The sequence below is a fragment of the Saccopteryx leptura genome, chromosome 1 (assembly GCF_036850995.1).
Source record: "Saccopteryx leptura isolate mSacLep1 chromosome 1, mSacLep1_pri_phased_curated, whole genome shotgun sequence".
Lineage (NCBI taxonomy): Eukaryota > Metazoa > Chordata > Mammalia > Chiroptera > Emballonuridae > Saccopteryx > Saccopteryx leptura.
Window position 1 is genome coordinate 98,931,374 of NC_089503.1, and position 14,265 is coordinate 98,945,638.

The 14,265-nt window shown below is 41.7% G+C and overlaps 1 protein-coding gene across 10 annotated transcripts in view; it reads right to left on the bottom strand.

Moving 5' to 3' along the window:
- KMT2A (lysine methyltransferase 2A) overlaps positions 1–14,265 on the bottom strand; it is a 112,400-nt gene that overhangs the window by 43,822 nt on the left and 54,313 nt on the right. For 5 of the 10 annotated variants that reach the window (XR_010749909.1, XM_066372199.1, XM_066372201.1 and 2 more), the window contains 7 exons: positions 10,325–10,438; positions 6,259–6,405; positions 5,353–5,448; positions 5,006–5,126; positions 3,165–3,287; positions 2,199–2,383; positions 540–713 (listed from right to left, as the gene is read on the bottom strand). Coding sequence is in view for 9 of the 10 variants with exons in the window: in XM_066372199.1 (XP_066228296.1) it covers positions 540–713; positions 2,199–2,383; positions 3,165–3,287; positions 5,006–5,126; positions 5,353–5,448; positions 6,259–6,405; positions 10,325–10,438 (960 nt within the window). In the remaining variant the exon portion in view is untranslated. The remainder of the gene's footprint in view (positions 1–539; positions 714–2,198; positions 2,384–3,164; positions 3,288–5,005; positions 5,127–5,352; positions 5,449–6,258; positions 6,406–10,324; positions 10,439–14,265) is intronic. The other 5 variants (XM_066372209.1, XM_066372190.1, XM_066372192.1 and 2 more) reach the window with 3 other exon arrangements.

The following is a 14,265-nucleotide window of genomic DNA, read 5'->3' on the forward strand; positions in this document are numbered from 1 at the left end:
TTGCAGTGAAGATTGAGAGAGAGAGAGAGACAGACAGACAGACAGACAGGAAGGAAGGGAGAGAGATGAGAAGCATCAACTCGTAGTTGCATCATTTTAGTTGTTCATTGATTTGCTTCTCATTCCTTTATAGTTCTAAAACCATAAAATTAAAAGGTATCTATTTACAAATGAGTATCTTATATAGAAAGACATTATTCAGATGTTATCTCCAAAGGGTCAAATCAATTAACTTTACATGATCATTTTTCCATAAACAGTTTTAATTTAAAAATGACAAATATAAACATAATTTTCAGAGAACTCAGATGAAAGCCAAATAAAAAGAACCATTTTAAGACAGTATCTTCCCAATCATAACTTATCTTCTGAAACACAGAGCTACACAACTCACCCATTTTTAGGTATTTAAAGTCACATGACATTCCTAAATACAATACTAATCATCATTTAGTGCTCGCACACTGTTTCATCTTCCATAAGACCCAGGGAAGCTAAATTGGCACTTGAAATTTTGATGGTTTGCGGTAGAGACATACCACAGATGTGTAGTTTCCCTGGTCCATTTTCCTTCGGACTCCTTCTAGATCTAAAGGCTGCTGATCTTCTTGCTTGCTGACTTCAGTAAGAACTGGTGGATCAGGTCCTTCTGGGGAGCTGCGGGAAGGTATGCTCTCCTCCGTCTCAGGATTTAAATCTGGAGGCTTGGCAGCCTGTTGCCAGGAAAGATATGTTTCACTGAGCTAATACTGAAAATGTGGCATCCTTGCAAATTGTATTAAAATTAATAAAGTTGGTTCTGAATGATTCATATTATAAAACTTAAAGAACATGGAAATAAGAGATATTTCCAATCACAGTCACCAGTTATGAACAAGATAGGTTCTATAGGTTTGAAAATATGTAAGTATTGATATGCACAGAAAGATAAAAATAAATACTATGTTAAGACATCATCTGTCTGAGTTGCTTTTAATAGGTAAATTTACCTGTTCCAACTTACATAACAAATTCAACTTAAGAACAAACCTACAGACCCTATCTCATTTGTAGCCCAGGGAATGCCTGCATAGAAAAGGAAAAGTTAAAATGAGCCAGTTGTCTGCCCTGGCCAGATAGCTCAGATGATTACAGCATCATCCCTAAGCTCAGAGGTTGTCGGTTCGATAACCAGTCAAGGGCACAGACAGGATCAGACTGATGTTCTTGTCTCTCTCTCTCTTCCTCTCTCTAAAATCAATACAAAATAAACATTAAAAAATAAAATAAAATGAGCCAGTTAACTAATAGCACCACTAGGCTAATTTAAAAGCTTTGCTTGAATCTTCTAAGCCTAGTATGAAGAAAAAGAAACTGTCTTGTTCCTTCTGAATAAGACATAAATGGCTGCTAATTTTCTTACCTAAAAAAATTAAGCTCTATTAAAAAATAAAGCAGTAGCCTAATTCTGAGTGAAAGCTATCCATGTAGTTCTTCCAACAGTACACCTTGTGTTTTCAATGCTTATAGTTATACAGTTCACAACTTGTATGGACAAAAAGTAGTGGTTTTCAAAGTGTGCCCTGAGGAGGCCTAGGGAGTTCCCACAGCCAAAGGTCTCTAAGGTCCACTATCGTCTTAGATTAGGCCACCATACTCTCTCTTACCTAGATTTCTGTAACTGCCTTTTAACCACTGTTCCTGCCTCTAGGCTCAGATCTTTTCAATCATTTCCCTCTATCCAGTCAGAATAATTTTTTTTTTCTAAAAAGCAACTCTGGCCCTGGCTACAAAGGTTGTGGGTTCGATCCCCAGTCAGGGCTCATACAGAAACAAATCAATATTTCTGTTTCTTTCTCTTTCTCTCTCAAAACTCAATAAAGAAAAAATATCTTTTTAGAAGCAACTCTGATTAGGTTACTCTTTTGGGCAAATTCCTCCATCGACTCTGCATAGTCTTTAGAGTGTGTAAAATCCAAATTTCTTTTAACAGCAAGGCCTTTGAAGATACGGCCCCTTCTTATTTCTTACGCCAAAGGAGGTCCTATTCTTAGCTCTAAAAATGTTATTAATGTTTTTAAGTCAAACAAGTAACTCTACAAAACTAAATAAAGCAAAACAAACAAACATAACTCAACCAAACGAAAATCATTCCATTAGTAGGTAAAAAAACCACCTAAGGATCAACTCTCAGAACACAAAATAAGACTTGGGCCCACCTGTCGGTAGCGTAACAAGTGGCTGGTGGTCCGAGAGTTCAACAAAGCTGTCAGAACTTGCTTAAGAGAGACCTGTAGCTCTTTTTCAAGGGCCAGTCGCCACTCGGCTGGGTGCCGCTCAGTACAGTTCACACAAGTGTAGGCCACGCTTTCTGGCAGATTAGATAGAATCTCATACATCTCATCTGGGAAAGCAAAAACCTACAATGTTGAGGAGCTCTGAAGAGTGGGAGAGAGGGAGAAGAGGAAACTATCCCACTGAACTTAATGTAAAACTGTATGTTGGAAGCAATAGTAAGACTAATATCCCCTAAGAACTTACATATATTGACTTCCAAAGGGACATTATTAACATTAAACCAGGATTTGATTATTGGAGAATCAATAGGTTACAGTGCCAAAAAAGGACAGCAAGTAGATATTGCAAAGGGGTATATTTAAGACAAACACAATCTTAACACAATGTTGTTTCTACAGACCAAAAGATACCCTTTAAAAGACTTCAAATAGCCTGACTGGGGGTGGTACAGTGGATAGAGCATCAATCTAGAATCCTGAGGGCACAGGTTTGAAACCTGAAGGTTGCTGGCTTGAGCGTGGGCTCATCTGGCTTGAGCATGGGCTCGCCAGCTTGAGTGCAGGGTAGCTGGCATGAGTGTGGGATCATAGACATGACCCCGTGGCTGCTGGCTTGAAGCCTAAGGTTGTTGGCTGGAGCAAGGGGTCACTGGCTTGGTTTGAGCCCCTCAGTCAAGGAACATGCAAGAAGCAATCAATGAACAACTAAAGTGAAGCAACTATGAGTTGATGCTTCTCCTGCTCTCCTCCTGCTCTCTCACTCCTTCTGTCAAAATCAATGAGAAAAAAACTTCAACTAACTATCATAATTTTATATTTATGGTACTCTGGGGGATGTAAATGCAGTTCTAACAAGAAAGAAGAAAATTGTAATAAAAAGGCTCCAACCTTCTGTACCTGAAAGATTCTCACATTTGGAATGGACCCAGCGATCACATTTCCCACACTGCATCATCTTACTCTCATAGTCATCATCATCGTAACACTTATCACAGAGAGGGCAGAAGTTTCCTGAAAGCAAAGCAAAGATTTCAGCAGTGCTTTAGTTCACAGACCAATGACTCCAAAGTCCTTGACTTACATACATCAATCTGATCTAAACTGCGAGCCACTATATTCTTCTGGAATGATTTACAGATGCCAGCATGGATCTACTATGGAATGCTCACACACCTTTATTCTGAGCTCTCAGAATATGCCACCACTTTACCTCTTCAGACCCGTTTTTTAAATATTTTTTCCATGACAGAGAGACAAAGAGACAGAGAGAGGGACATATAGGGACAGACAGACAGAAAGGGAGATGAGAAGCATCAATTCTCCATTGTGGCACCTTAGTTATTTGTTCATTGAATACTTTCTCATATGTGCCTTGACCAGGGGTCTACAGCAGATCGAATGACCTTGGGGTCATGTCTATGATCTCATGCTCAAGCCAGCGACCTGGCACTCAAGTCGGATGAACCCGTGCTCTAACTGGCAACCTCAGGGTTTCGAACCTGGGTCCTCCAAATCCCAGTCTGATGCTCTATTCACTGTGCCACTGCCTTATCAGGCTTCACACCTGTGTTTTTTTGTTTGTTTGTTTTTTACAGGGACAGACAGACAGAAGCAGAGAGATGAGAAGCATCAATCATCAGTTTTTCGTTGTGAGACCTTAGTTGTTCATTGATTGCTTTCTCATATATGTCTTGACCGTGGGCCTTAAGCAGACCTAGTGACCCCTTGCTCAAGCCAGTGACCTTGGGCTCAAGCTGCTGACCTCGGGGTCTCGAACCTGGGTCTTTGCATCCCAGTCTGATGCTCAATCCACTGCGCCACTGCCTGGTCAGGCCGGACCTATTTTTAAAGGTTATGAGGGAACCTGGTTGGTGGTGGTGCAGTGGATAGAATGTCAACCTGGGATGCTGAGGTCCCTGGCTTGAAACCCCAAGATCACCAGCTTGATCATGGGATCATGTACATGATCCCAAGGTCACAGGCTTCAGCAATGGGTCACTGGTTCAGCTTGAGCCCCCACTCCTCTGTCAAGTCACATGCAAGAAATAATCAAAGAACAACTAAAGTGAAGAAACTACGAGTTGATGCTTCTCTCTTTCTCTTCCTGTCTCTCTGTCTAAAATCAATCAATAAAAATTAAAAATAAATAAATATGTATATAAAAATAAAGATCCTGAGCTAGGTTTTACAGATAGCATAATAGAGAAAGAATGAAAGAGCTTAATCCCTCTCTTTAAAGATTTTAGTTATTGATTTTACAGGGAGAGGAGAAAGAGGGAAGGACAGGGAGTGAGAAGTATCAGCTCATAGTTTCTTCATTTTAGTTGCTAATTGCTTGTCATATGTGCCTTGACTGGACAAGTCCAGGGTTTTGAACCAGCAACCTCAGCATTCCAGGTTGATGCTTTATCCACTGTGCCACCATAGGTCAGGCATAGAGAGAGCTTAATCTATTAAACATTATAAGGAAATGTTTAAATTTTTTTTAGTGTAACTATTAAAATAATAAACCCTTCCTTTTCCCCACAACCTAATAAAACATGTCTAGTTACTATATGTAATTATCTGTGTAAAGGAAAGACAAAGATGAGAAACTCGGTAAATGTGTCAAAATGATATCCGTGGTAAGATGTGTAAGATTTTTACTTTATTACACTAGAGTATTCAGTTCACCTACAAAACGAGTACAACATCTCAAAGCTGACAGAACTGGCTTCTTTCTGAGGTACCTTTAGCGAAGAGTTTGGCACAGTCGTGGCACAGTGAGAAGTCATGAGACCACTGCGCATCCCACCCTTTGCCTGGAGTTGTAGACCCACAGCTCTTGCAGCGGACACACTTGGTACAGATCTGGAAAGGATAGAAAGAAATTCTATTGAATATTCTCAGTATCTCTTCTTACTTAAAAAGATCACTAATTTCTAGAATTGACTCTCTAACTGGGATGGCTTTTTCTAATAATGAGACAAAAAAATTGTTACACTGACATCTGAAATCAAGGATATTTCTATTATAAGTTGTCCAAGCCCACAGTCCCATGACAATTATCTTTGAAATAGAGTATGTGTGTACTCACCCAAACTTTCTTTTTCTTTGTGGGTTTGGTGGGGTAGTTAGGTCCTAGGCACTCAGGGTGATAGCTGTTTCGGCACTTATTACATTCAAGCAGCTGCTATAAGAAAATACAAAGGCAAAAAGGTGGGTGGGCATCATGACCCCTTCAACTAAACATCTATTACTTCACATCCTAAGGTAAAGCTACTTGTTGGGGACAGTAGTAATCTGTATTTCTCTTCAACTAAATATAGAACATCATTAAAACAGTTTAAATTTGCTCACAAATTAATTTACTCTTAATTAAAGCATAAGGATTTATTTCCTGCCAAAAGCATTAAGTGATGAATATTCTTATCAGATAGATTTTATTTATTTTGGGAATTTTTCTTTTTTTTTTTCCTTTTTTTACTGAGAGGGAGACAGGAAGTGAGACAGAGGGCGAAAAGCATCAATTTGTAGTTGCTTTTACTTTAATTGTACATTGAGCTTCCCATATGTGCCTTGCTTGACCAGGGCCAAGTCAGTGTTCCCTTGTTCAAGTCAGAGACCTTGGAGTTTTCATGCCAGCGACCACTGGGCTCAAGCTATCAAGCTTTGGGATAGTGTGGACATCCTTTGCTCAAGCCAGCAACACTATGCTGACAAGCCCACGCTCAGAGCTGGTGACCTCGGGGTTTCAAAACAGCAACAATTTTCCAGGTCGACACTTTATCCACTATGCCACCACCAGTCAGGCTACTTTTGGGATCTTACCCAATACCATGTTTTTGCTATACATAGTCCCAAAATTAAAAAACTAAAATAGGCCATTGATTATACCCAATTAAATAGTCAAAACAGACTAAGCCAAAAGAAAAAAAAAACACAGACAGGAAATCCTAAAGTAAAAGGCAGAAATGGAACTAGAGAATAACACGTTTTGTACCTTTGTGGCTTGATGCTGCCTCCCGCAAACGTGACAGAACTTGCAGCGACGACAACACCAGTTCTCCAGCTGGTCCTCTAGAGGGCGCTCGCTCTCCTCAAGACAAAACTTGTGGAAGGGCTCACAACAGACTTGGCAATACACAAACTAGGGAAAGATGTAAACAGAAGTTGTAAAATAGCACACAGAAAATCAAACAAATCTGACCTACATACTCCAGGCTTTAGGAATACATTGCTAGTTATATTTTATTTAATACATATTCATTAAGCAATGGCTATATTTTTTAATAAACAGCACAATATTGGGCACTACGGGAGATTTAGGGAATTGAAGTGGGAATGAAAGAATAAGTAACAAAATAAATATAATCTGAGATTTCACAGGATATACTACGTGACATAAAATAGGTATAAACAGTCATGGAAATGGAAAGAAGAGGAATAGGGGGAAACAGGGAGGGTTTTATAGGTTTTCTAAAATATTCTAAAAAATTGTAATCTCTGGTTTGTCCTCTCTCTGTCTACTTTTAGAAATAAATTACTTTTGCCTGACGAGGCGATGTCGCAGTGGATAGAGAGTCAGACTGGGATGCAGTGGACCCAGTTTCAAGACGCCGAGGTCACCAGCTTGAGCATGGGCTCATCTAGTTTGAGCAAAGCTCACCAGCTTGGACCCAAGATTGCTGGCTTGAGCAAGGGGTTACTCAGTCTGCTGTAGCCCCACGGTCAAGGCACATATGAGAAAGCAATCAATGAACAACTAAAGTGCCACAACAAAAAACTGATAATTGATGCTTCTCATCTCTCTGTGTTTCCGTCTGTCCCTATCTATCCCTCTCTCTGACTCTCACTTTGTCTCTATAAAAAAAAGAAATAAATTACTTTCGCATTAATAGTTTAAAAAATTAGCCTGACCAGGCAGTGGTGCAATGGATAGAGTGTCAGCCTAGGATGCAGAAGACTCAGGTTCGAAACCCGAGGTCGCTGACTTGAGTGCGGGCTCACCAGCTTGAGCAAGAGGTCATTCACTCTGCTGTAGCCCCAGTCAAGGCACATATGAGAAAGCAATCAATGAACTAAAGTGCTGCAACAAAGAATTGATGCTTCTCATCTCTCTCCCTTCCTGTCTGTCTATCCCTATCTGTCTCTGTCTCTCCAAAAAAAAAAAAAAAAAAAAAGTTTAAAAAATTAGAATGAGGGTGACCCAGAATTATTGGGACAATTGATCAAACCTAAATAAGGTGCACAGATTAGATAACAATAATGTACCAATGTTATTTCCTGATTTTGATAATTATACTGTGGTTATAAGAATGTCCTTGGTTTTAAGAAATACACTGGAAAATATTTAGAGATAAAGGACATATGTCTGTAAATTATTAGGAAACAATGTGTCTACTATTAAAATGCGTGTATATTTTATTTCTTAAATTGTCACACAAATACACAAAGAGAAAAGGATAAAGCAAATGAAAAATAATAACATTAACCCTGGCCAGGCTGCTCAGGGGGAAGAGCATCAGCTTGTTGCAGTGAGGCTGTGGGTTCAATTCCGGGTCAGGTCACATATAAGAAGCAAACCAGGCCCTGGCCGGTTGGCTCAGTGGTAGAGCATCGGCCTGGTGTGCGGGGGACCCGGGTTCGATTCCCGGCCAGGGCACATAGGAGATGCGCCCATTTGCTTCTCCACTCCCCCCTCCTTCCTCTCTCTCTCTTCCCCTCCCGCAGCCGAGGCTCCATTGGAGCAAAGATGGCCTGGGCGCTGGGGATGGCTCCTTGGCCTCTGCCCCAGGCGCTAGAGTGGCTCTGGTCACGGCAGAGCGACGCCCCGGAGGGGCAGAGCATCGCCCCCTGGTGGGCAGAGCAGTGCCCCTGGTGGGCGTGCCGGGTGGATCCTGGTCCGGCGCATGCGGGAGTCTGTCTGACTGTCTCTCCCCATTTCCAGCTTCAGAAAAATACCAAAAAAAAAAAAAAAAAAAAAGAAGCAAACCAATAAGTGCGCAACCAAATAGAACAACTAAGTGGAACAAGGAGTTGATGTGTCTCACTGTCTCTCCCCACCTCTCCCTTTTGCTTTCACTCTTTCAAATGACTGGGAAAATATATATAACACTCTGGGTAAAGGGGGTATGGGAATTTTTTGTGCGCCTCTTGTAACTATTTTGTAAATCTGAAATCACATCAACATAAAAACATTTCTTTAATTTGGATGGAGGTGCAGTTCATCAGCACTGGTTATGCTGCAGAGGGCAATATGGGTAGGGCATTGCTTATCCTCTAACTCACCTTTTAGGAGTTCTGTGGGATTGCTGTCCACAACTACACAATTTAAATTAGAAGGAAAACACCTCTTTGAATACTGATGCACAAATTATTCCTTTAGGTAGCATATGTGTGAATGTAAAGCATTAGATTAAATAGGAAAAGAGATATAATAACCCACTGGTGCTTGTTGATTGAGTATTCTTAGTTTTAATGATATCTAAAGCAACCCCAGCATAAAAAGTACTGAAAAAAACCCCAACAAACCCTTCTGTTTATTATACAAATATACATATCTATATATATATATGTATATGTACAAACACATGTATATTTAAAGTTTTATTATATAATTATACACACACACATATTTGATAATTTATCTAACTATATTCATAAGATAAATGCCTGGAGTGCAGTTGTTGGGTACAAGGGTACACCCATTTTAAAAATAAATACATATCTCTGAACAACCTTCAGAAAGAAAGAATGCAACAATTTAGATTTCCAACAACAAAGACCCATTGCCACATGATCCTTTTTTTTTTTAATTGATTTTAGGGAAAGAGGAAGGGAAAGAGAGACAGGAACATCAATTTGTTTTCTGTATGTGCCCTGACTGGGGATTGAACCAGCAACTCCTGTACTTCTGGACAATGCTCAAACGGTTGGAGCTACCCAGCCAGGGCGCCACATGATGCTTTTTATATCATGCTTTCATTTCTAGCTTTCGGTCATCAGAAGACTCAATATCCCCCTCCTACCATGTCTTTATTTCATATTTTGTGCATTATATATTCCTGTCCTTAAGCTTATCTTAAAAAAAGATTTTATTTGTTAGAGAAAGAGAGAGAAAGGGGTGGTGGGAGCAAGAAGCATCAACTCTATGTGACTCAACCAGGCAAGCTTAGGGTTTTGAACCAGCAACCTCAGCATTCCATGTCGATGTTTTATCCACTGTGCTACCACAGGTCAGGCAGTTAAGTCTATTTTTTAACTGGGTGTTAGTCCTTTTTCTTACTAATTGCTAAAGCTTTTTAGAGACAAGGGCATTTTGGTATTCAATATAAAACAACCATCAAAAGCACCTCTTTTTCTAGAGGAACACTATATTATTTTTTTGCCCATCTTGAGACATCTAGCAGAAAGATCAGACCTCTAGTAAAGAGTAAATTTAGGCCTGACTGGTGGTGGTACATGGGATAGAGGGTCAGTTTGGAATGCAGAGGTCCTAGGTTCAAAACCCCAAGGTTGCCAGCTTGAGTATGGGCTCATCTGGCTTGAGCACATACTCACCAACTTGAATGCAGGAACAATGGCTTGAGTGCGGGATCATTAATATAATCCTAAGGTCCCTGACTTAAGCCCAAAGTTCGCAGGCTTGAGCCTAAGGTCACTATCTTGAGCAAGGGGTCACTGGTCTGACTTAAGCCCCCCGGTCAAGGCATATATGAGAAATAATCAATGAACAACTAAGGTGACACAACTACAAGTTGATGCTTCTCATCTCTCTCTTCCCTCTCCCTGTCTCTCTCTCTCTCTCTCTCTATCCCTCTCTCTAAGTCAGTAAAAAAAAAAAAAGGAATAAATTTAGGAGATCAGACAAACTTTTCAAACTCAATAACTTTGCTACTCTTATAAGAAGCAGATTCCTTTCTAAAAAACTTCACAAGCATTTCATTAGCTGGTTTAAATAGGGGTAGTACCTGCTGCACATCCACAAAACAATATAATGATTTTTCACCACAAATAATTTGCCATTATGCTTTCTAAGATACCAAGAAACTGACAGAATATCTCACCTCTACATGCCCACTACTGGCACAGAGAAAGCAAACCACCCTGGGTGTTATTGGAAGAGAGGTCAAGATTCCTAAGCCGCCCATCTCCCACACATTTTCTGCTTCACAGTCCTCCTGTGGAGAGAGAAGAAACATTTAAGAGTGTTATAATGACACAACTTTGGATTGAAAATAAGGATGAAAGGGAAAAATTAGAATGACATCAGAATGTCAAAAATATTTCATTTAATGAGTACAAAAACAACTGCTGCTTTAAAAAGCTTTAGTCTCAGATAAAATGAAAAAAGGGCCATCTATTTATTGGTTCAACTCACATTAACTATAATGCAAAGATATCCTTGGAGTGAATTTCTGTTAGTTTTGCTGATTTAAGCAATCACCATCATTTGGTCATTTCTTTTTTTTTTTAATGTTTTATTTATTTATTTATTGTTTGTTTGTTTGTTTGTTTGTTTGTATTTTTTTCCTGAAGTTGGAAATGGGGAGGCAGTCAGACAGACTCCTGCATGCGCCTGACCAGGATCCACCCCACATGCCCACCAGGGGGCGATGCTCTGCCCATCTGGTGCGTAGTTCTGTTGCAACCAGAGCCATTCTAGCGCCTGAGGCAGAGACCATGGAGCCATCCTCAGTACCCGGGCCAATTTTGCTCCAATGGAGCCTTGGCTGCAGGAGGGGAAGAGAGAGACAGAGAGGAAGGAGAGGGGGAGGGGTGGAGAAGCAGATGGGCGCTTCTACTGTGTGTCCTGGCCGGGAATCGAACCTGGGACTCCTGCACGCCAGGCCGACGCTCTACCACTGAACCAACCAGCCAGAGCCTCATTTGGTAATTTCTATGTGGAAGGATTATTTCCTCAGATATAATTCTCATCTAAATGTACTTTATTACTTCAGATGAACAGGATGTTCCAATGTTGACGCTCTTCTGTCAGGTCACAAACACTGGCCAAAGTTCTCATTTGTGGGAGCCCATCTGCTAATGGTAGTTCCTTTTCATTTCCCCACTTAATGCTTAATTTCCTTACTTTTAACACCTTTGGTAACATCATTATCTAGATTTAAATTCAACGACATGAGCTTCTAATCAAGATGCCACTGTAGGTTTAAATGCGGTATTCACACCCTCCCATGACCACATGAAAATTAAAGCTAAACTACAGAGCACCCACCATTCAGAACTGCCTGAAGTCTAGCTGAACTGAAGCCTTACAACTAAGGATACAAAGAAAAAGCTACCTCAAGACTGGTAGAAAGGGACAACACATGGATCCCACACCCATATGTGGTAGTTAAAGAGTGGAAGGGCTTTCTTGGCTGTGGAGGTTCCTGCTGTAAAACAAGAACTACAACCTCATACCAGGACCCCCATCCCTGGAAGAGAAGTCCCTATAACATCCGGCTGTGAAAACCAGCAGAGGTTTTGGCTGAGTGACACAGAGGGCTATTGGAGTACCAGATGTTCCTCTTAAAGGGCCCACACACAGACTTGCAAAGACTTACTTGGACTTACTCGCTTTGTTCCAGCTTTGCTGAGCCCTCCCCCTACAGGCTCAGGCCAGTACCATATCTGAATCTCCATGAACGTTTTTCACACTGTTTGCCCTGCCCTGGTGATTCCGAGACCCTGCCCACTCAATTTGCAGGCGGACCCAAGCTATTTCCAGTGGCTCTTCCATACAAACAACCTGCCCTGACTCGTGCTGCAGCCTTTCTTTAAATCTCTCCAAGGTCCACAAACCCCTCAAAAGCAGCATTTGGCCTTGGTATGCCCACACCTGCTGTTAAGCAGCCCCAAGCCCAACACTAGCAACAGCCAAATTTGGTGTGCAGCTTAGTCTTCTCCCAGGTATCTCCAAACCCAGAATAAGTGGCAACCCACCTGCAGGTCATTTTGTAGCTCATGCTGGATGCCAGCAGCTGACTTTGGCCAATACTTCCCAGGAGAACCCAGAGCCAACTTCAGACCACATCAAAGAACCACCCAACCACCTCCACTAAGTGACACACTCAAAGGGTGGCAGGCACCATTGAAGGGAGTCCTGTTCTGTGGGGTTGGTCCTTACACAGCAGCTCCTCCACTGCAGTCTCAGCTGGTCCTCCCAGACAGTCAGCCTGTGGGTAAAAGCCTCACACTGATGTGCCAACAGCAGCCCAGGCTCAACTACAAGAGGAGAGCACACACAGCCCACAGGAGGCACAAATGAAGTGCCTTACTCTGGTGACAGAAGGCTGCACCACTGGGCCCCACAGGATACCTACCACATAAGGCCACTCTACCAAGACAGGGAGATGTAGCAGCTCTACCTAATACATAGAAACAAACACAGGAAGGGAGCCAAAATGAGAAGACAATAAAACATGTCCCATATAAAACAAGACAAAACTCCAGAAGAAGAACTAAACAAAATAGAAACAAGCAATCTACCAGATGCAGAGGTCGAAAAACTGCATATAGCCTGAACGGTGGCAGTGAAGGTCACGAGGCTTGAGCAGGATAACTGTCCAATCGATTCCAAAGCTCACCAGCTTGAGCCCAAAGGTCACTAGCATGAAAAGTCCAAGGTCGTGGCTTGAACAAGAGTACACTGGCTCAGCCATGGTCAAGGCATGTATGAGAAGCAATCAATGAACAACTTTTATGTGAAAGCAACTAGGACTTGGTGCTTCTCACTCTCTCGCTCCCTTCCTGTCTCTGTCTCACACACACACACACACACACAAAATCTTTGAAAAAATAAAAAAACCCTGGTTATAAGGTTGTTCAATGAACTTATGGGAAGCGTAGAGAAACTTAGAACTTCAAAATAGATAGGAAACATAACAATGGACATAGAAAGAAAACAAAAAAGAACCAGTCAGGAATGAAGAATACAATAACAATGAAGACTACATTACAGGAAATCAACAGCAGAGCTGATGAAGCAAAGGATCACATCAGAGATTTAAAAAGGAAGGTAGCAGAAAACACCCAATCAAAACAGCAAGAAGAAGCAAAAATCACCCCAAATGAGGAGAGTTTAAGGCAGTGGTTTTCAACCTTTTTACACTTGGAAACCAGCGAAAATAGAATTATCTGGGGGACTATTAAGGCAAAAATCACGCTGAGCACAAGCAAATTCGACCAAGATCAATGGGTCTATAATCTTCATACATCAGGTTGGCTAACTCTTTCATAGACCAGCATGAAATTGCTGGCAAAATGGCAGTTAAAAAAACACTGGGTTGGCCCTGGCCGGTTGGCTCAGCGGTAGAGCGTCGGCCTAGCGTGCGGAGGACCCGGGTTCGATTCCCGGCCAGGGAACACAGGAGAAGCGCCCATTTGCTTCTCCACCCTTCCGCCGCGCTTTCCTCTCTGCCTCTCTCTTCCCCTCCCGCAGCCAAGGCTCCATTGGAGCAAAGATGGCCTGGGCGCTGGGGATGGCTCTGTGGCCTCTGCCTCAGGCGCTAGAGTGGCTCTGGTCGCAACATGGCGACGCCCAGGATGGGCAGAACATCGCCCCCTGGTGGGCGTGCCGGGTGGATCCCGGTCGGGCGCATGCGGGAGTCTGTCTGACTGTCTCTCCCTGTTTCCAGCTTCAGAAAAAAAACAAAAAAAAACCACACTGGGTTAAGTCTGTGGCACATCAAGTATACCAACAATTATATCAAGGAGGTTCCAAAAGAAGAGAAACAGCAAAAAAATTGAAAACCTATTTGAAAAAAATGGCAGAAAACTTTCCTAACTTGGTGAAGGAACTAGATATACAAATCGAGGAAGCACAGAGGGTCCCAAACAAGATGAACCCAAAGAGGGCCACACCACGACACATCAAAATAAAATGTAAAAGGTTAAAGACAAAGAGAGAATCTTAAAGACTGCAGTTAGTTAGCTACAAGGGAGCTGCCACAATATTGTCAGTTGATTTCTCAACAGCAACCTCGCAAGCCAGAAGGGATTGGCA